Here is a 23166-nt window from a genome sequence, read left to right as displayed (position 1 = left end):
AATTAATGTTGATGATAGGAGAAGAGAAATGGCTTAAATTCTGGATGAACAGTCATTTAACTACTCAGAAAAACATTTGGAAATTAGGAAAAAAGTTGTAAATATTTGTCTCTGTTCATTTTGATCTCATAAGTGACCGAGTTCCCTTCTTTGTACCCAGGAGAAAAGATCCAGCAGATGCTGAGTGGTTTGTAAACTCCAGAGGACCACTATGATGAGTTCATCTTTGTACTCTACTGTGTTTGGCTCTTGGCAGAGTCTCAAGAACTATTTGTTGGGTTTCATTGAATTAATTGAGTAAAAGAGGAGGTATAATCTTTTAGAAGCCAAAACAATTTTAAAATCTTGATAAGAAGTTGGTCTAAGTACGCAATTCAACTTATGTTCATAGATCAACTGAAGAGTGGGAATTAGAGAGGGGATGTCAAAAGATAATCCATTGACTGATATATAATTTAGGGGTATCTTTGTGGTCCACTCTTCCTGTCACTTGTGGGAATTATCACCAGCATCTAAATGAATCAGTGCACATAAAAATATTGGGGAGCAGAGTGACTCCCCCTGGCTCCATGTTTGCAAGTCGGAGTTACAACAGTTGCTGTAACCCTCGTGACCTCTCTCCCCGACTTGACTCACTCTGCCCTAGAGAAGAGGCAACTCTCTCATTGGTGCATTTGGGAAATAAACTGGCTCTGTGTAGTTGGGAGCCAGCTGACCTTAGGAACTGTACATTCTGCTCTGCTCTTTCACGCCCCAAGTTGTGCAGAGAAGTCCTCTAGCGGGGAGCTGTGCAGTGACTGGTGGGCAAGTCTACCTAATTCTGGAGTGCAGTTTTAGGAAGTCTGCTGTTGTCATGCACCTAAGCCATGCCCTCCTTTACCAGCTTTATCGGTAATGAAGATGACATCTTTATCTCCTTCTGCCAGACTTCCATGTCTACTTTTTCATTGTTTTCAAACTTGATTGGGAAAAGAATATTATCTTTTGGTCTCCTTCAAGCCCTGCAAGGGTACCTGGCTCGAGCAACTCTACAAATCTATATACTTTGCATCTGATTTTTGATGTGTATTCATTCATTTATTCATTCAGCCATTCATCTGGAAATAGTTATTGAGAACCTAAAACGTGCCACGTGCTGTGGTAAGCCCTGGTACCCTCCCCATAAAGAGCTCACAGCCTAGTGTATTTATAAAGCAATTTGAGGAGTGAGCATGTCGCTTCCCAGGAGGTAACAGTCTGAGCTGAGTTGCTCAGTTTTTTGGTGTTTTCTTAACTGAGTCATAGCCGAGTAGGATTTGGCCAGGAGACAGCGAGGTCTACCAGATTTCCCTGGTCTGCTCTGGTCCACCAGATCAGAGCTGAGCCTGGAGGGACAGACAGGAGCTCGGCTCTCAAAGGTCCTCCCTAAAATCCAGAGAAAGGCCCTGGACTCTGCCCAGTAGATAACAGGCAACTGTGTAAGAATGAGAAGAGGGATGGGGCAGGTTTCTGCCCTAACAGGTCTCTTTGGTGGCTTGGAAGGTCGATCTGAGGAGGACAAGCCTGAAGAGACCAGTGTACAGATTGTTCTAGGTGAGAGATTATAAGAATGTGAGGTAGCAGCGCCTCTGCTTCTTTTTCTTTTTCCTTTCCTTTTTTCCTCTCGGGAGTCTTGACATTTTGTAGGATGAGCAGTAGGGAGAAATTGCCACCTCTGGTGGTAAGGATGATGATGAAGAAAAAGAAGATGATGACGGCTGACAGTGAGCTCTTGCTCTGAACTGCTACTAGGCTAAAATGTTTTTGTGCGTCGGCTCACTTCACATCACTGAAAATGCGTGAGGTAGATAGTATTATTCTTTTCCATTTTATGTATGAGCAAACTAAGGTTTACAGACGTAAAATAACTTGTGTATAGTCAGCAAGCAGCAGACCTGGGACTTCAGCTCCAGCCTGTCTGATTTCAGCTTCCATTCTGATAACTCCGTGCTTTATAAACAGCTTCACAGCACTTTACAAAGTGCTTTCTTGCACAAAGGCTCACTAGAGCTTTGACAGGGTTCTTAGGTCAACCTGAAATTCCCTCCAGACAGAGTTGCTTAGTCTCATTTAATAGAATCCTATGCTCATGAAAATAGTCTATGTATTTTGAAATCACAAAATATATTGCTCATTATTTGAACATAGATTATCAATTTAGTGCCTTCTATGCCAAATTTGAATGGTCAAATGTATTCACCTTACCATCAAATAGATACTACAAAATGAATTTTTTTTTTTGAGGAAGATTAGCCCTGAGCTAACATCCACACCCATCTTCCTCTATTTTATATGTGGGACTCCTGCCACAGCATAGCTTGACAAGTGGCGCATATGTCCACGCCCGGGATCTGAACTGGCAAACCCTGAGCCACCGAAGCGTAACGTGCGAACTTAACCGCTGCACCACCAGGCCGGCCGCCAGAATGAATTTTAATGTTAACTTTAAATAAAAAAGCAAATATTCCATAAAACTCAGAAGTGACTTCTGGTTTATCTTTTGCTATGGATTATTCATTCAATATTCAACAAATAGCGTGTGTTACGCACTGTTTCTTTTAAAAGTTTGGAAGATAATGACCAATACCTTGTTTAGGTTTGCTCTATCACGCAGAGCCTCACTCAGAGCCATCATTCAGAGGTCCTCAGCATCTGCTTTCAGAACAAATAACTCCAGTGAAAGAAAGCAAAGGAAGGACATTGCACAGGCCCAAGCATCAAACTGATTAAATTAGGTTAAATCATTGTACTACCTTAAATTTCCTAGATTTATTCCTTGGAAATCTTCAGATTAGGTTTCTTTCCCCATCCGTGTTAATAAGGTAAAGGTGATCGTGTTGCTTTACATTCACTGAGCATTAGCTTAGGTAAATAAAATAGACATCTATTTATCCAGAATTATGAGTGTTTCAACATTCGTGTTAGAGTTACTTCTTGCAAATCTCCCAGTTTTGAATAGAAATCCCAAAGTACTATAATGAACAACTTGTCATTCTCAGTGAATGGACCTGTATGTGTTACAAGTAAAGGAATTCATGACGAAGGAAGTCCTGGCTGCAATCAGTGCTACAGTGAGAAATTACAGATAGGTGGTCCTGCCTGGCTCCCAGGTCCCTCCTGTCTCTCCCAGAAGGCTCTGGTTCATCTGATCTTCACCCTCTGCCCCACTTCCACCCTCTCACCACATGACCACACCTCCCTGGGCAGAACTGCCTAAGAAGTGTGGGATGGCAGAGTTCCTGCATTTCTTCCTTGACCACAGAGCAAAATTACAGCATTACTACTGGCCCTTAAGGATTTCCTCTTGTTCTACTATTATGCTTTCTTGTGTCCTGACTCTACCCATTGGAGAGTAAATGTAGGGTCCAATTCTCATTTTAGCTCCAAAGAGTCCTTGGTGCTTAGGCAAAGGAAGGAAAAATGGCACAAGTGTTTAAAGTTACCCATATGCCTCAGAAAATGACACTTTCTAGACATGAATAAAGAGTATGTGGGTGAACTTATTCCTGGTGTGCCAGGTTTATCCCTTTGAATAATGGAATAATTCCAGCAATTACCATGTAGAAAGAGTTTTACCTGACTAGTATATTTTTAAGGCTTTATTTAAAAGACTGTTTGATAAGACAATCGAACACTTAGCTTTATATTGCATTAATATTAATAATAATAAACATACTAAGGAGAGATGACAAAGATGATTTAAAGATAACCCAGGTTTTATTCCAGAAAACTCTTACCTAAATTAAGCTTCTTAAAACAATCAAAGAGAAGATAATTGATTGTATTATTTGAACCTTCCTTTCCTTTTCCAGCTCTCTTATAGGCTAATGATTTAAGTGGGCCAAAAATTGAGAACATTTAAGTGAAAAAACCTTCATAATAATGTAGCACTTACAACGTCATTTAAAAGGAAGTATGGTTTGCATGTCCTTCAATGGAAAACGCCTATTTATCTTACTCTGCTCCAAGCATTTCCCACCACACCTGGCTTCATTATGAGTTCAAAAAAGTTGAGACTCTTTTCACGCTAATATCTTGATGTCTCCCTGCAGATCTCTCCTTCTGATACTGTAAGAATCTTCATATATCACCAACATAGAAATGTGCTGAGAGTTAAGAATCTGGATCCAGCTTATCAGAAAAAATCTCAGCCTTTTGTATGTTGTTGAATTATTCTCCACTGATTTGTGTTTGTGACATTTATTTAAATACCTCTAAAATGTCTGATAAAGTTTGTATACATTAGGATACTCTTAATCACAAGTCCATCAAATTAGTTTAAATTGTATCGAAAGTCATTGGCTCATATAACCAGACATCATGGATTCACTGGGCTTCAGTTTTCATCTCTGAGCTCTGCTGAACACAGGCTTCATCCCAAGGAGAGTTTTCCTCATAATTGCAACATAGCTGCCAGCTGCAGTCAGGGCCTCAAGCTTTTTTCTCCCACTTCCAGTGTAAAGCAGGCTTGCTTCCTGAAGTGTCCCTTAAGGACAAGGAAGCTTTTTCCCTGGAATTCTCTAGCAAAAGCTCTTTGAGCCCTGTCTGTCTGATGTGGGTCATATGCCCATTCCAGAACTGATCATGGGAAAAAGTTATGGGGTAACGCTTTGACCTGGCAGGCCACTGAGGGGCATGGGCTGTGTCATAAAGGAGTGGATATCTGAACAATATCACAGTTCTGTTGGAAAGGAAGAAAGGACAATGAATGCTGTAGACCAGCAGTAATGTCCACTCCAGAGTTCTTGGGAGGAACATGGCTATACAGTAAGTAGAAAAACCATCATGACCATTAACACACAGTAAAACTGGGCAGTCGAAGCCACCAAATGAGTCAGATGAAAGATCTATTTGTAAGGAGAAGTACTGACCCTGATTCCTGGGGACACCAGTAGCTAGCAGTGTGCCTGTCAGGCTGTTTCTGGTCCAGACTGCCAGAAGGAAATGTGCACACCAGCTAATGGGTTGGAGGATGAGAGGGTATAGCTAAGGGTTTCATCCCTCAAGGAAAGGAGAGATGAAGTTGCAAGTCACAAGTTGTCTGCGGATGGAGACGTAACAGAGCAATGAGTCTGTGACTGACCGTTCTGCCGTCAAGTATTGTTCACGTCCGAGCTTCTTGCATCACAGCTACACGTGATGATCCTTTGATGTGCCTGAGATTTAGAATTGTAAAGGTGATGAAACAGTCAATAGCCAGCTTCTGGCATCTCAAATGGGATACTTGAGTCTGCAGCAAAGCAAGAGACTCAAAAGCCAGACTTTTTGGAGAGAAAAATTGAAATTTCTTTCTTTCTTTTCTTGTTTCCTTTAATGCATCAAGAGGTAAGGCCTAGTGGATTTGATCATAGGGTTTTAGAAAGGGGTGTCTGGTGCCAGCCCCAGTTGCCTGTGGTTAAGTTCAGCGCACTCTGCTTCAGCAGCCCAGGTTCAGTTCCTGGGCACTGACCTCCATCACTCATCTGTCAGTGGCCTTGCTGTGGCAGTGGCTCACATACAAAACAAAAAAGATTGGCAGCAGATGTTAGCTCAGGGTAAAGCTTCTTAAGGAAAAAAAAGGGGGGGGATATCTGAGTCAGATAGGAAAAGGAAGTTAAGAAAGCTTGACCCTTTGGGTCCTGTTGGACAGCTGGGAGAAGAGGGAGAGAAATGTATACAGAGCAGGCAGTCAGCCATGTGCCCTGACCTCCAGGGGTGAAAGGTGGTGGGCGTGGGGTAGGGTAGGGCACTTTTAGACTGAGGAGAACCCACAGGGTCTGTCTGCTTCCTGTTGTGTTTGGGATGCTGGAAGGAGGTCCCCTCACAGCACCCAAGAGATCCCAACTCAATCCCGGGGTAGTGTATCAGTTTCCTGGGGCTGCTGTGACAAAGTACTACAAACTGGGGGGCTTAACAGAAATTTATTGTCTCACGGTTCTGGAGGCTACAAGTTCAAAACCAAGGTGTCAGCAGGACCATGCTCTCTGTGACACCTGCAGACGAGAATCTTTTGTTTCTTCCCAGCTTCTGGGGGTTTGCTGGCAATCCTTGGCATTCTCTGGCTTGCAGCTGCAGCTCTTCCGTCTCTCTCCCCTCGTGCGTTTGTGTCTCTTCTTATAAGGACACCAGGCATATTGGATGAAGCGCCCACCTTATTCCTGTATGACCTCATCTTAGTTAATTACATCTGCAATGACTCTTTTTCCAAATAAGGTCACATTCCGAGGTACTGGGGATTAGGACTTCAAATATCTCTTGGGGGGACACAATTCAACCCTTAATAATCACATGAAAGTAAAAGCAATGTGGATCAGACAGAGACAGGCCTGAGTTTAGCTTTGTTCCCAAGTGGCATAGACAGACTCAAAAATTCCCACTTGCCCCAGGAAGGGAGGCGAAAGTTTGCTGAAAGTCACCAAGTAAGGGCAAAGTGCCTCTGGAGTTGGGGGTTGCAGAATCAAGCAGTTGACCCGGGAACCACAGGGGACCAGGCAGACCTCAGGTGGGATGCACAGCACCATTGAGGACTGAGGGAGGATTGAGTCCTCAGGAGAAATTCCTGGGCCCAAACGAGCTGAGAGAACAGACCATAAATTACAAATTACGCCAGCTGCGGTCTTCAGCAGCGGATGCCAACAGAATCATCAGTCCAGGGAGCAGCTGGGATCAGCCACTCTACAGAAGAGACCAGCAAGATCCAGACAACACAGTATAGATCCTTGGACCAGGCCTCCTCTCAACTACCTCGAGCTACACATCTACACTCAGGTGCCATCGTGGAGATTAATAGGGGGAGGGAATGAAGCTCTGAAAGACCAAGCATTTTTGTGAGTAATCCAGCTGAGACCAAGGTACCTAAAGAGACAGATAAGACTACCCGATTGAACCAAATCTCCACCCGTACTTCTCCCACGTGTACACACGCACACACAAACGCGCGCACGTGTACTGCTACCCAGAGGCAAGAGGGCTGGTGAGGGACATCAGACCAGTCACAGAGAAATCAAGAACACATATTTTCTTTTCACCCTTTAGTGGTATGTGGACTAGCATACATTTATTTCTCCATTATGTAATGACCAGGTCGTTCTAAAGATCTAAAGGATGTTGATGTGTATGATTGTGATTTGACATTTGTCTCCAATTTAAGTTTGCTGTGAATGTGTCCATCTAGATGTAGGTGTAAATGGACAGCCTTTGCTAGGTCTATGAAAGCCCGGAACACTGTTCGGTCAGTGTGGACCTGACGGCTAGCGAGAGAACTTTTGCAGAGTCTACTCCACAATTCTAGGGGGCAGAGCCATTGGCTGCTCCACAGAGGGCTCTTGAGATCAGCAATTAGGGGCATTATTCGCCTTAAAGCTTTATCATCTGCAGACGCACGATTCTACAATTCATTTAATGATAAACACCTTTTCCGCGAGCATTGTGATATGGCACTGCTTTATTTGAAATTTCTGAGTTGAGTTGATGCAAGTGAATTATCTGAAAATATCTAAAAATGTCAGAATAAGCATTTTCTCAGGCATACCAACCCAAAGTACAAATGGGGTAGAAATTTGAGAACATCTCTTTCATTTCTCAGTTCTCTTTCGTAGGAACTGTTAGAATTTCACCTCTTTAAATCAAGAACTCTGGTCTGAAGTGAAAGGGGTGATCAGGGTCTTTCACAACTCACATCTTCTTCCTGGTCCCTGAGGCCACCTGGCTCACAGGCTCCTCTGGAAGTTGCCCTGGTTGAGCATCCCAGCATCACCTGGTGATCCCTTGGACAACTAATACTACTGCTGCTCCTTCGACCACCTGGCAGCACCATCATCTTTGAGGCTCCTCCCAGGAAAGTAAATTGCTTGGTGCTTTGAAGCCCTTTCTTTGCTCCCACACTATCTGTTGCATAAATCTACTTTTTTACTTAACCAGATATATTATAATTGTGTCTATATTTGTTTTTCTCCAGGGCTAAACAGCAAATTCTACAAGGGCAGGGACTGTGTCTTTTACTTCTTTGTTTATACAGTCACGCATCACTTAACAACGGGGACACATTCTGAGAAATGTGTCCTTAGGCACTTTGGTCATGTGACCATCATAGACGGTACTGAAGGGAAATACAATTTGCCACCCCAAAATGTGTCTGTTTAACATGAGGATTATTTCAGGCTGATTATTTTTAAGAAAGAAAAGACTCAGAAAGTATTTCTTGTTACCTCCCCCTTAACTGCCTAAAAAATTTAAAAACCCTGTCTCAGGAAGTGAGCTTTCACCTTAGCATGGCATGAAACAGGTGGTAGATAGGGAAGAACCTGGAAAAGCCTGTTTGTTGGGCTCCCCTCTGTGTTCTTCTGTTTTTGTGTGGCCAAACACTCGTTTTCCAAACATTTGCTCCTTTTCACCTACCTACGAACTGCCTTCCTTCCCTTTGAAGTGCCTGACTCTCCCCACCCCCAACATCTACTTTTGTCTTCAGCTGAGGATGGTGCTTAAGGTGAGGGCTTTGGCTGTTTTGGTGAGTTACTTGGTTTCTCTGGGTTTCTCCTATGTACACATGTTATTAAACTTTTGTGTGTTTTTTTCCTGTCAATTTTCATGTCAATTTAATTCTTAGACCAGACAGAAGAACCTAGAAGGGTAGAGGAAACTTCCTCCTCTGCAGTACTTACACAAACCTAGATAGTATAGTCTGCTATACACCTAGGCTACACGGTACTAATCTTATGGGACCACCATCGTGTATGGGGTCCATTGTTGACCGAGGTGTCATAATGCAGCACATGACTGTAGTGCTATGTTGGGTATGGAGTATGTGATCAACAAAATGAAGGAAAGAATAAATGAAGGAAGAAAAGTTTTGGCGATTTTTGGCAGTGGTCCTTGTCACCAACTGACACAAAGGAGGGGAGATAAGAGTGAAAAAAGAGCTTAAATCATCAACTTAATCCCTCAGGCTTCCTCTTCTGCAACTTGCCGGTCTTTCCTAGAGCTCATAGGAAAAGATTCTCTACCTTGGCTTTGGTCTTTCTTACTGGATTTTCACTGCAATGGATAAAGTCCTACTTTTTAAGATGGCGTGAATAAATTCCAGAAACTTGAGGTGGCCTGGAGACTGCCCAGTGAGATTTTCAGTTCTGGGAGACGAGAATACTTTATATGCCTGCTGAAACTTCCTGAGTTTCCTTACACTCCTGGAACCGAGAGGAATCTGAGAGGTGTCTCTTCTGTACCTGCCTTTCATTTTTGAAAAGAAACAGCTGCTTGAGTCCTGGCAGAACAAGTTGTTTTCAGTGTTCGGTAGGTCGTTCAAATTTTCTGAGACTTAATCTTACCTTTAAGTGGGAGAAATGACACTTACTGTCTTGTATTTAGAACTAGAAGTTGTGTATACAAATGTGCCTGCTGGTGTTTGCCGTATATAGTTTGCGTTTAATCCATGATATTATCATTATAGTTAATATTCCCACTTTGCATCCTATAAATTTCTGTCTCTTTTCTTCTTTGCTTAGTTTATATTGAACAGATGACACAGCCCCAGTGACTTCTAATTTGAGTGTCTACAAAGTATCGTAAATTTTATTTGGATTCTTAGAATCCTTAGTGAATTCAGATTATTTATATAGATAGAAAAAAGGTATCTCTTTCACTTTATATATATAAATAAATTTATATTTAAGTAAATTATATATATATATATAAAATAAAGAAGATACTTTTTCTTTCTCTGATGCACAGTGCAAAAGAAATAGAGAAAAGCAGCAGGAGAGAAGCTAATACTTAACTTTACTACCAAAGGTTCTGGCTTCCAAAAGTAGACTGGAAAGATAATCAGTATAGTTGTAAGTAACCTGGCCTGCTTTTATTTATGGGGCTTGACACATCACCCCAATTTGCCAAATATAGGATTTCCTGACAACTGAAATTCAAACTCTTCCTGGGGAAATTTGGTCATGCCTAGTAAAGCTGTTACCCTGTGGAAGCTGTATGTCTTTTCAGTACTGACATTTTTGCCTGCCAGCAGTCTGGAATGGAAATAAAACCTAGAGTTTCTGACTGCTAGGCAGCCTAATGGGCCGCCCCCAGGTTACTGAAATTTTACTGGGTACAGTAATAAGATGGACATGTTCAAATGCAACTTTAGAAAATGTAGTAGCACTTGGCAAACAAGGTCTTATTTTTAGTGTCATTACTGGTGTTGTACCTGGGGACAGATTTACTGTCATGCAGGCTGTGATGGTGAATTTATTTTGTGTCAACTTGTCCAGGCCATGGTATCCAGATATTTGGTCTGATGTTGATGTGAAGGTGTTTTTTAGAAGAGATTCACATTTAAGTGAGTAGACAAGTAAAGCAGCTTACCCTCCGTAATGTGGGTGGGCCCCATCCCATCAATTGGAGGCCTTAAGAGAAAAAAGACAGACTTCTCCTGAAGAAGAGGGAATTCTGCCAGCGGACTGCCTTGGAATTGAGACACAACATCAGTTCTTCCCTGGTCTCTAGCCCGCTGGCTTACTCTGCAAATTTTGAACTTGCCAGACTCCATAATCACGTAAGTCAATTCCTTAGAGTAAATCATATACGTTTATTTATTTTTTGATAAAATAAATCATGTATATTTACACTGAGCCCCTCCTTGAGGAACCATCAACCAGCCCTGAGCTGGAGGCCTGGCCACTGCTCCTTTGAAACCAGGGCCACTCCTTTGTGGTACTCCACCCGCCTATTTGGTGACATGGCCATTGGTCCCACTGATGCTAAACTCTACCTCCTGCCCATGGTTCCCCTCCCTGGGCTTGTGACACCCTTCACTCTATGTTTCTTCACAGCATATGTTTCCCGAGAAGGCCCTGCGGTGGGTGTTCCCCAGGGCAGCCCCATGCCTGCTGTTCTGGGAGGGGAGGAGAGGAGAAGGCTGTGGCACATAATATTATATATTATAATATTATATATTATAATATTATTACATATATATTATATTTTATTAGAATATTATTATAATAGTATAATATTGTGTATATTATTATATGTTATAGTCGTATGTATTATATATTATATGTACTATATTATGGTATGTATTATATGTAGTACAATATATAATAACATACATAATATATAATACAATATAAAACTATATAATACTATATATAATATATAATTGTGTATATTATATATTGTATGTATTATATTATTTTATGTATTGTATATACATATATATATATTCCAAATGTTCTATTTCTCTGGAGAACCCTAATACAGAGCCTTTACAATTCTTCTCTTGGAAACATGGAGGAGCTAATCTCTTGGGCTCGGCTCCCTGGCCCAGTGTCTTGAGCCTCAGAAGAACTACGAGTCTTGTCTGGCCCAGAAAAGATGTGAAATCCATCAAGGTGTAAGACATCTGTTTCTTTGGATCCTATCTTGGGAGAGTTGCTGAAGGCAGACCTGATTCAGCTCAGACTCACACTGGAAGCTCAGAATAATTTGGGATCCTAAAGAGGAAACCACGTAAGACCTAAAAGACCATGTAAGACTTTTCCTGAAGTCTCCAGGGAAGGATCACTTTTGCAAAACAGATCTTCTGTAAAGATCTGTTCTCTCGAAGATACATACATCCAGGTGTGACAGGTGGCCATGCGGCAACTGCTTGTGGGTGATGTGCATTAATTTATAGGTGTGGGCTAGAATGAGGCACAACACAGTGTTAAATGGATCTGAGATTGAAAAGAGAAGGGTTTGAGGCTGGCCCACGGCTAGCTTTCCCTGCATTTCTCTGTTCTAGAATGCAAATCCGAGGGGTCTGACAATTCTCAATCGAATCTCATTTTCCAGGTAGCTATGAAGGTATTTTTATCAAGACTGGGAGATAGAACGTATTTACTTAACCATTTTTTAATATTTATTTTTAACTTTTAAATATTTAGACGTAGGGTATTCATTTTTACTCTTAAGCATCTGTGTCAATCATTACAACAGTGAAGGAATTTGTGACTCGATAAAGGTTTACACTTGCTGATCACTAAGTCTCCTGCCAATTCTGTAATTCCACATGTAGTAGCTAGAAGCAGAAGACTATGCTCGACTCTCTCTAGAGAGCTCAAGAGAAGCAAAGGAACAACCTCAAGCCACTAGGTCAAGGATGGTTTGACATTAGTCCAAGTTTCCTTTTGGTTAGACTTTCTGCTTGGACACTACTCTTCTTCAAAGCTTGGTGACCACTAAAGCCTGAGAGACATTTCATATCATGCCAGATGTGGTTGCTAAATGAGGCCTGACAGACGTCACCAACTTTGCTTGGTTTCCAGCTCAATAATTTATGTGATAAATATGGATGCATCTTGAGAATTAAATTTTCAGACCCCATTGAGTTTTGTTTATCTATGGGGTAGACAGATAAAACAAAATCAGAATGATCAGAATGAGCCATGGTATGATAATGGGTGTCTTCTAAAGGATAAATAACATCAGGGTTGAGAAAATAGTGGGTTTGTTTGCTGGGAGGAAGTACAGTATATCCATAGAGAATGTACTAATTATATTTCTAGGACACCCACTTTGGTTTTTTTTTTTTTTTTTTTGACATTTTAGGCAGCCTCTCAAAATTTCTTGTTATAGAAATTCTTCAAAAAAGAAAAAACAAACAAATAAACTAGAATTTGAGATGCAGATCTCCTGTACCCAGTGTCCCCCAGGTGGGAAGCAGTCAGTGTCTTTGACTATGCCATGCATTAAAGATGTAGACAGGCCTTCCACTTCAGATGATCAGACGTGAAAGAGGCTAAGGGACCTTGAATTCAGATGGGTTATCTACTCTGCTTTTTTCAGATTCTCATGCAGAAGAATTGGTTAGAATTCCTCATCTCTGAAGTTAAGATTTATCATTGTGAACTGGGATGGACATGAACATTGGAAGGTCATTTGGAAGGGAAAAGCAACAAGATCTGTGAAATAAAACTAACTTTGAGGAAAGGAACATTTACTATAGTGACCAGAGCCCAAGATGTATTGGAATGATTGTGGCACAGTGTGTAGCTGATGTCAGAATTTCCTCTGGATTCAGTCTGGACTGGTATCAGCCTCGTGGGGAAAGATTAAGAGAGCTGCAACTTTGGAGCCTTACTGTTAGGCATCACTGTAGTGCTATCAAGGGCATAACTACAAAGAGATGTTAGACTTTGTAGGACCCATCTTTAATAGTGATAGTGTGTGATGTGGAGGATGTATGGCAATCGTGGTCCCATCTGACTCTTCCCTTAGAGGGTGGATGCAGGACTAGCCCACTTGTGGTAAAGTCAATCCCTAGAGTTCTTGGCTAGTGGGGTTAAGTAGGAGATATGAAAGTTGATCCCAGTAGGAGAAACTAACCCAGTACTAATAACCTGTGTTGGGGGAGAGGGTAAAGTGAGCAACAAAAGAAAAACTATGTGACCATATTTTGTGAAAGTATTTTTTTCCCCTGCTTTTTTCTCCCCAAATCCACCCCCTCCCAGTATGTAGTTGCACATCCCAGTTGTGAGTCCTTCTAGTTGTGACATGTGGGACGCCGCCTCAATGCGGCCCAACGAGTGGTGCCATGTTCGCTCCCAGGATCTGAACCCTGGGCCTCTGAAGCAGAGCACACAGACTTAACCACTCAGCCACAGGGCCGGCCCCTGTGAAAGTATTTTGTGAACATGTCATTTATTCAACATATGGCCTCCAAGAGGATCTCACTCTCCTGGTTTCAAACAAGGGCCACCACATCTCCAATTGCAAGGCCACTGCATCTTTCTCTCATACTTTATTGAGTGGAAACACAAACACACACGCAGTTATTTTTTATTTCTTTTCAAGCAAGAGTGGCTTTCCAAAACTCATTTCCATGAGTCAGCTTATATTTAACAGGAACCACAACATTCTGTGAAAGCCTTTCACAAAAGAGATCAATCTCAGAAAGGACATAACTGTATTTTTTAAAAAATGAGAAGACATCACTGAAAAAAATAAGGCACCATAGCTCATCAAAGAAGAAATAAAGGCCTAATGGGCTAGAAAATTTAGTTTAGTACTTAATAACTTAAATAATCTATTGCCAGCCTATCTTCTCTCCTAAGAGACATATTACTAGTAAAGTGGACAAAATTCACTCTCCTTTCTACTCTTTCTGAATCAGTTCTTATACTTAGTCAGCTAAGCAGTATTACTGTTAGTGGTTCTATAAAAGCTGAGAAGCCCTGGTCCCCAGCAGTCCAGAGATTCTGAGCCTAGTTTTATATTCTGGGCTACCTCCACCTGGGGAACCATGGTCCTAAATCTAATTGGCTATGAGATGAGAGTTTGGCAAGGTACAATATAAATGCTGGAAAATATGGGAAAATAATTTTGGTCAAGGGATTCAAGTTGTGCTTCAGCCTAATTTGAAGAGTAAAGAATTACAAGGTGGGAGTGATGAAAGGTTTAAATGTACCGTCCTCAGCACGTGACCTTTCTAATGATTCATTTCTATTAATGAGAAACAATAAAAAGTGGCAGCTGTGCTGATTTAAAATAGCAATGGAATAATAAGCCTGTATTAAGCACTTTCTATGTGTTGGGCACTGTACTTAGTTTACAAATATATATATTTACATGTGTACCTATGGATGTATGTATTAGATATATAATTGTCCCAAACTAATAAGCAGTAAACCCATGCCCTTGACCAATAAAAAACTCTTGGGTTTTGCTATTTTGTATATGGTCCATAGGAAGAGAAAGAGGTTTTTACTCCCCCTTATACCTATAAGACAACTGGTGTGGAACCTTGTTCATATTCTGTATCCAAGAAATGTTAAATGAACTGCCCCTGTTGTGCATAAAGTAACGTGAGAGATGAATGTAAAACTTAGCATCATGGAGTACAACACAAAAATCCGTTTTCTAATTTTATTCTAAAGACTACTTTAACCTGCTCATACTTCTTTATCTACTAGACAGTTTTTTCAAAACTTTAGTTGTTCAGTTTTACCCTTCATGATTTTTGCCATACCATATACTACCAGGACCATTATTTTTTTAATTAACTCACTATTTAATATTTAAATTAATAAAAGCAAATTTTATATTACTACTAAAAAAATAGAGGGAAACAATAAAAATAAATACATAGAAAATCATACAATTTTTTTCCATTCTAGTTAAATATTGTTGCTTGAGAAAGTTGTAACCTGAAACCTACTCTCTTTTTGTTAAAAAAGGCAGATTGGGAAGTGTTAGTGATATGGTGGAAGACACATAGAACTTCTCTGAGACTTACTCCTTGTGTAATCAGATAGAAAGAGAATTGAAAAGAACCTCACTTTGTGACTCATTCTTATTTCATGCCAAGTGAGTGTGCCATTTAAAATCGGCTCTCCCACTGTCAACAGCCAGTACCTTACCGTTCGGGAATCATTAATGTGAGCTTTCACCTATTAACTTGGGGTGTTGGTTTTTAAAGCTATAAAGTCATCATGAATAGTGCAGTTAGACTTGTCTCTGCCCACATAAACGCTGCCCCTGCTTTAAGGCCGGGATTCTCAAGCTTCATGTACCTAAGACTCGTTCAAGGAGCTTGTTAAAATGTGAGTTCCAACTTCACTCCCACAGAGTCTGATTTGGAATGTCTGGAGCGAGGTGTCTAGTGTTTCCGTTGTATGTGGTAGAAGAGCGACACCCTGAAAAACCCAGGAGAAGGGAAAGTAGGTTTCAGTTCGGGAGTTGGTGGCAGGAGGAAGTCAGATGGCTGGGATGGAGCTGATGCTCTGGATACAGGTCAATAGGATGCCCCAGGGAAGAAAGAAGCAGGAAGTGAGAGGTGGAATCTGGTACAGACATGGCCTCGCCTCTTAAGTGGGTTTCAAAAGCTTCCTCCTACTCAAATGAGAAGAAATAAGGCTAAAAAGAAGCATCTTCGGGGACTTGTGTACCAATGTATACCAATTTGTAAGGCTTCTAGGACTCAAAGAATTTTCAGGATAAAATAATAGGTTCTATTCTCCTGAGATCTGAAGGGAAAGAGTTTAGACTGATGTTTGGAATAAAAGAGTTAATGTTTAGTGAGAGGGTTATCACATTATGCTAAAGTATTTGTATTTCCTTAAAGTTTACCATCAACTGCTACGAATGATGACGAGTTCTGCGTTTGGTACTTTAGGCATTAGAGCCTCTCATCGCCCTGTACAGTCAGTGGTGTGGTTCCAGCTTTACAGAGAAGGGAACTGAAGTTCTGAGAGGTTGAGTAACTTGTCCTAAGTTACATAGCTGCCTCTCTTTCTGATTATTTTAGAAAATGTTTTCCTAGTGATAAACTTATATTTAGGGAGCTGTTTGAATAAATAGTTCTGTTTTTAATAGAAGCAGCTGATTGGGCAGGGAAAGCAGGCTTAGCTAGGCTCCCTCCCCTCTCGGTTATATGAGCTGTACTCCTCCCAGACCAATGGGATGTGGTAGTCTCTCCATGGGGTGGATGCTCATTCAAACAGAAGGAGATAAAAAAGCACATATGTTGATGAGATCATTCTCATAAAGAAAATGAGTGGTCGTCCTATGCTGTAATGTCCTCTTCAGCAGCAGTGTCTCCAAACTTTAGGCCAGTCTCTCCCACTTCCTAAGCCAGTTATGACTAAACCCAACCCATATTAGCGGCCCCTTTGGGTAGATGAGCTGAGCTTCATCCCTCTCTCCCACATGTTCTTTGAGGTGCTCAACTCTCCTGTGCTATTCTCCTGGTCTGAGCCACAGCTGGTTTGACATTCTCACTCTCCTCACAAGGTCTCACCTCTCCTCTCCACCTGTCCAAAGCCCAGGTCAATGTGTTTCTTGTCACTCCCTTGTTCACTTATTCATTCATTTATTGACTGCCGGCTGTGAACTAGACTAGATCAGAGGGTGGGGATATTACGGTAAACCCCACTCCTGCCCTTAGGGAGTTTAGAGTCTAATAGGGAATATTACATAAGTAATAACAGCAGTGTTAGGGGAGCTGTGAAAGAGTGGGCTATGAGAACACACACCAAGGGCACAGGTGGAGATAGAGGGGAGTTTAAGCTGAACACTGAACAATGAATAGTAAAAGTTAGGAAGATTGTAGAAGGAGAACATTCCTTGCTGACAATAGCATGGGTAAGCTGTCTTGGAGGGATGCATAGAGTGCAATTTTATCCACTGTCATGATGTCAATCACCACCAATATGCCGACAAGTTCCAAAAACCCATTTCCAGCTCATATGTCACTCATCACATTTAAATGTTCAAAGATTCCATAGGAAGTTTTGCTTATACATTAATTTTTCTCTAAAATAGGAGTAGAGATAGGATACTTGGTGGTTGTAAGTTGTGAGTTGGGTGGGGAACATCTGGGTGGAAAGGGAAGTGGCAAAGGCTTTTATCCCATTTTCCCCAGTCAACCTTGTTGAACGGGGTTTCATAGCAGGTATATCAAGACACATTTCATTTCCTGAGCCATCCATTCTCCCCTCTTAAGCACCTCCTTCTGTTATATTATTCATTTCTCACATAGACTTTGCAGTACTTCCTCTGTTGATTTCTTTTCTTCCCCTCTGCTTCATATATGGTCTAACCATGTATGGTTGCACTGAGGGTCTCAGGCTCCCTTGGTTTTTAACCCCTGCTTTTTCCTGACCAAGTTTTCATCTCTTCTCCTTGTTCTGGTGCATTCAGACAACCTTCCCCATTGTAGCAGGTTCTCGGGCTTTTCCCTTTTCATTTAGACATCGTGAAGCTCTCTCCCTAGCTCTTATTTTTGGCTTTCAGGGAAAACCTAAATATGGACGAAGTTTTGTACCACCCTTGCCTCCCATGATTCCTTGGATCAAGAATGAACATGTGTTGGGTCAGAACTTCTAATTCTTTTATCATTTTGGCCAGCAATTCTGTCTTGAAGATTTATGCTTTTTTAAGATTTCTTTTGTTTATATTGACATATCACCTATAATATTATTTAGTTGGCTGTCTGTTATACTTAAATTCATTTTTAAAGAAAATAGTGTCATTACAATTAAAAAACTAGTATCACTCACATTAAATAGATCATCTAAAAGTAAATACAATGAAAACAAAACAATACTGTTAATTTTAGCGCCATAAAAAACTGTGAGCTAGACGTATGTTATGTGTTACAGTGAGAGATTAATACCTGTCAGAGAGGTGATTAAGATAGTTTAGCATCTAAATCCAGCTTTCTCCTTGTTGCGATGAGATGTTACTTTGTGCAGCGTCCTTTGTGCTTTGTGACCCCAAATCAGATTCTCACCTGGTCGTGTATTCCATCTTTTGGGAAACACTGGTCTGCGTCATGTCCTCATAACTGGACTGTGATCGGGTGTGTTTGAAGCAAACTGATGTTCACTTCAGGCTGGCACACTGTGGGAGTCTAATTAAGCTCTCTCTTTGAGCACAGTGTGGAATATTTTGAAGAAAACATACAGAATAAAAATGTAACCACAGGCCCTCTAGAACCAGTGCAATTGACCTCATCTTATCAACAGAGTAATTAAGAGTTGTCTTTCAGGAACTGAGAGTCCCACTGTTGTCCAATTCAGGTCAGTTGAGCCCACCAACCCATCCACTGGACCTGTGCAAATGCTCCATAAGTGACCTTTTTGATGTCAGGGAGCTAAAAACTCCACCTTCAGATCGTGGTAACGCTGCCATTTTGGGAACACGCATCCTGTGAAGAGCCATGAAGCTTGACTATGCTTGTGCAGGTCATCAGTTACCTTAATTCTCCTTACCTCCAATCACCTGTCTCTACTCTTCAGACCGCCCTGCCCTTCACCCTGTAAATTTTGTCCTAAGCCCTGGATCAGGGAGACAGATCTGAGAGCACATCTCTCCTGTCTCCTTAAAGATTAATCTTGCAAATAAAGCTATATTTCTTTTCCCAAAAGCTGATGCCATAATAATTGTCTTTTTTAATGTGCATTGGGCAAAAGAACCCCAATTTTGCATGGTGATAAAAAGAAGCCCTTTAGTAGATGGAGAGTAGAGCAGGCATATGTGTTGGGTTTTCTGAGACAGACCTGGCTTAGTGCCCCCTTTCATTGGCAACAGGGTCCTAGCTTGAAAGACAAATTAGGTATTCACCCTAATTAAGTGGCTTAAATATCACACTCACATAATGAATCATAGGCTTCAGAATATGTTACCTCTTTATTCAGTTCAAAAGCTAATGGCAAAGAAGAGAAAGTCCAAACCAGGTTGAAGCCTCAAATATACTTTATAGTTTTTCCAATTGGTTTATAGTTATTAGCAATTCCTGGCACTCTTCCACTTTCCTTTCCTTTAGCCATTCTTTCCACATCGTTGTACAATTTCCAATTTTGAGTACCATACTATGTTTTGGACTTCCGGTCAAAACATATACATTCAAGTAGAAGGAAAAATGTCATAAAAACACCAGGCCTGATAGGTTTGCTTGAATCTTAAACCACGATTTTTTCTTCTCATTTAATTATTTTATATTTGTTAAAGATGAACCAAAGACCAAAAGGAGAGCAAACCCAAATATATCAAAAATGTCATTTCCTTTTTCAAAAATTTCTGAGCTACTAAGACACCCAAGGAAGTATTGTACATTGTTTTTTACACTTGAATAGAAATTTTCCATTCAACAGGAGTGCTTTTACTCAAATCTGCTACCAACTACCGTGATACACTAGAGCACTTTGCTGGATTCAAGAGGACTGAGGACTTGGCCTCTCCTTTAGAGAAGCTCCCAGTCTAATGAGGGATAGTTACGTAAAGAAGCATCACAAGGCAACGTGATAAGGCTGTTGGAGAAGCATCCTGCCCATCTTTGTAATGTCTTCCCCTGCCTTTTTAGGGCCACATTACTTCACTCCTGGACTATGGCTGTGAAGGCTGCCCAACTGTCCTCCTGCCCTCTAAGCTTTTGGAACAAGATTTAAAAATAAACAGAAAATGTAAAAAATTAACTTGTCTGACTCCAAGCTATAGTCATTAACTTTCTCTCCAGAAAGTCCAAGGCAAGTAGTATTTGATGGAGCCCCAATCTGAATCCTTCCCTCAGCGACCTGTCTCCATGAAGTTACTTGGAACAGTGGGGAAGAAACCAGGCAGCAAGCGACTGTCCTAGGATGACCCATAGTAAGTGAACTTACAGAGTTGAAGAGGCCAACTGAGAATGTCCTGATGATGTCATTACTCCTCCCTCCTTCATTGATTCCTTCCAAAGTTGAGCAGCTACATCATTAAACATTGGATTATGAAAAAATCTGTTCCCTGATCCTTCCACTGGATCATTGAATTAATTTGGGGTTCATTAGACAACTCAGGCACCATGTGTTTATACTGTCCTGCCCCATTGCCCTTCCAGGGTGCTGTTCTTACAAAGTAATAGCTTTTGTGTTCATTGTAACTTTTCTAAAGATGCAATCCATGTAAGGCATCCCTCCCTTCGAGGAAACTGTCTTAAGTTCCATTCATATCAACTGAAAATAAAGACTGATTACAGAAAGATGCCCTGAACATACAGGTGAGGTTCTAAATGACTGGGAACATCCTCAAAGAGAATACAGTGTTTAAAAAAATCTGTCTGGCCTGAAACACATTAGTGACCTTGGAAATGGAATTGGACGTGACAGACAGCAGGGAAGCCCTAGTTTCTTATCTGAGTATTGGAATTCAGGCTCTGAGATCTCACAGGGACATGGTTGGTAGCAAGGTAAGAAGGAAGAGAGTGGGGTGCTAAAGGAATATTCCAGATCTCTTACCTTGGGGCATCATTTTAAACATACAAAATGGAAGCGGAAAATCACCAGCCTACACAGCATAAAGGTCACAAAAATGAATATTGCTCAGGCATCATTATTTCCTCCTTTTCCTGGACTTTATCACAATAGCAATGGTGCTTAGAGGGAGTAAAAACCAATATGCTTAGAGTGAGCAAAAGATGTTTGTTTTGAGTAATTCTGCTGCAGATAGAAGGTCAGGAATGCAGAACTAATATCACACTGCTTGGACGAAACTGAGAAACATAGATTTATAGTATCTGAAAGGCAGGAGGACTTTAAAGACCATCAGTGCTTCTTAAAGTGTGTGTGTGTGTGTGTGTGTGTGTGTGTGTGTGTGTGTGAGTGTAGGGAGGAATCTGTTGACTGCCTATATCACAATCAACAGACCGCCAGTAAATACAGAAAATACCTGGCTCTTGCCACAGAACAACTAAATCAAAATTTTGGAGGAGCTACAGATCAGAAAACCTACATTTTAAATAAACTTTCCAGTTAATTCTTATATAGATTAAGAATCAATGTATATAATGTATTAATCACTGGCCTTATCAACCCTTTCATTTACTGATGAGGAAACCGGGCCATTTCTCCAACAATGCAAACCAGTGGCAAAATATGGATGAGACCAGAGTTCCCCTGACCCTAGTCCATTTCTTTATGATTTGATGAAGAGACTTTGACTCTCCTATAAAGATGATTACATCCTGTTTGCAAAGCTTCCAGTTTTGCAGGTACCTTGATTTTATCAGTTAGACGCTAAAGGGTGTACATTCTTTTCAGGAGCTTTAACTTGCAAGACCAGTTGTTTCCATTCCCTGAGAAATACCCTGATGACTCAGGATGAGACACTCTGGCTGAGTCTCTTCATGCAGCCACGGTCGTGTTTGGCTCCACTCTGTTCCATGGTAATCACAAGGTACAGATTCTCTACAGATTCTCCTGTGTGATAGCAAAGAAGACGTTTCCCCTGGGGGTTTCATGGGGCATGTACTGAGCCATTGGCCCAAGATGACACCTCCTCGAAATCTCGTGGGTGTTTTCTCCCAGAGCTGATCTGGTGCAGAAGCAACTGTCCTACTCCTACACAGACAGGACACATTTTCCAACTTCATCTCCCAGCCTGTTTATCTATTTAGTCTCTCATTTATTTTATACTGTATACTAGACATCTTTGTAAAATTTATTTTGGACAAAGGATTCTGTTGTCAAGAATAAGGCATTTGTAAAATGTTGTTTTAAAGAGTAAAACTGACTCGTGCATTTGAGGATTTTCTATGGGTTGCTGGGTTAGTGCTGTGACTGAATTGTGTCCCACAACACTCATATGTTGAAGCCTTAACCTCCACTGAGGCTGTATTTGGAGATGGGGCTGTTAGAGGTATTTAAGGTTGAATGAGGTCATACTGGGGGAGTCCTAACCTGATAGGACTTGTAAGAAGAGGACGAGAGCATGCTCTCTCTCTCCATGCGTACACACTGAGGAAAGGCCGGTGGACACACAGCAAGAAGGTGGACTCTCTGCAAGGCAGGAACAGGGCTCTCACCAGAAACTGGGCATGTTGGCACCCTGAACTCAGACCTCCAGCTTCCAGAATGGTGATAAATAAATTTCTGTTGTGTAAGCCACCCAGGCTATGGGTTTTGTTATGGCAGCTCAAGCAGACTAAGACAGTCATGAAGAGAAGAAGGCCTGATTTCAGAAATGCGCATGGAAAAACCCAGTAGTCCAGCCCCAGATAGATCCCCTCTCCTGGAACATGTATTTCCTGTCTCAGACACTCTCTTTGGTTGGTATGTATGGCCTCTGTTTGACTAATCTTTCATTTGACCTGTTAGTCTCCAGCTTCTCTTACACAGCTCCATGGCAGTGTGACAGTGACACTCCACTCAGGTTTCCTTGGGATTGTCAGCATTGACGTAACGCAATGGGTCCTGCTTTACTATATGCTTTTTTTTTCTTAACCTTCTTAACAAATTTTTTAAGTGTACAATACAATATTGTTAACTATAGGCACAGCGTTTTACAACAGATCTCTAGAATTTATCCATCTTGCATAACTAAAACTTTAGACCTTATTATATTCTTAAGGCAGTTTCTAACCTCTTAGTTTGACACTCTCTGATTATGTCGTGGTTATTATCCTCAAACCTCTACAAATGAGTAGACCAATGAACTTAATTTAAGGGGATTCTTACTTCAGGTAAGTTAATTCATTGACCCACCTTTCTTCCAACCTTAACACCACCAGAAAGCAAGCTTCTATATGACTGGTCAACCTGCCAGGCTGTGTCTTAGAAACGAGGAAGGGGAAACTTATTAAGGAAAAATCAGGGACAAAGACTTGAAGAAATTGGCATTAAAGAAAGAGAATCTATCTTGAGAAATGAGGGAGCTAGTGAGTATATA

The 23166-nt window shown here is 41.1% G+C and overlaps 1 protein-coding gene across 17 annotated transcripts in view; it reads right to left on the bottom strand.

The window, feature by feature from the left end:
* Positions 1–23166, bottom strand: part of PHLDB2 (pleckstrin homology like domain family B member 2) — a 223587-nt gene that overhangs the window by 135663 nt on the left and 64758 nt on the right. For 16 of the 17 annotated variants that reach the window (XM_046658175.1, XM_046658179.1, XM_046658176.1 and 13 more), the window contains exon 1: positions 2606–2675. The exons of the other annotated variant lie outside the window; for it this stretch is intronic. In XM_046658175.1, coding sequence (XP_046514131.1) covers positions 2606–2653 — 48 coding nt within the window. In that variant the 5' untranslated portion in view covers positions 2654–2675. Of the gene's footprint in view, positions 1–2605; positions 2676–23166 lie in introns of those variants that run through there. 17 annotated transcript variants of the gene reach the window in all.

This window comes from Equus quagga, chromosome 4 (genome assembly GCF_021613505.1).
Source record: "Equus quagga isolate Etosha38 chromosome 4, UCLA_HA_Equagga_1.0, whole genome shotgun sequence".
Taxonomy (NCBI): Eukaryota; Metazoa; Chordata; class Mammalia; order Perissodactyla; family Equidae; genus Equus; species Equus quagga.
The sequence above is the reverse complement of the archived record's forward strand: the minus strand, read 5'-3'. Positions and strand labels throughout refer to the sequence as shown.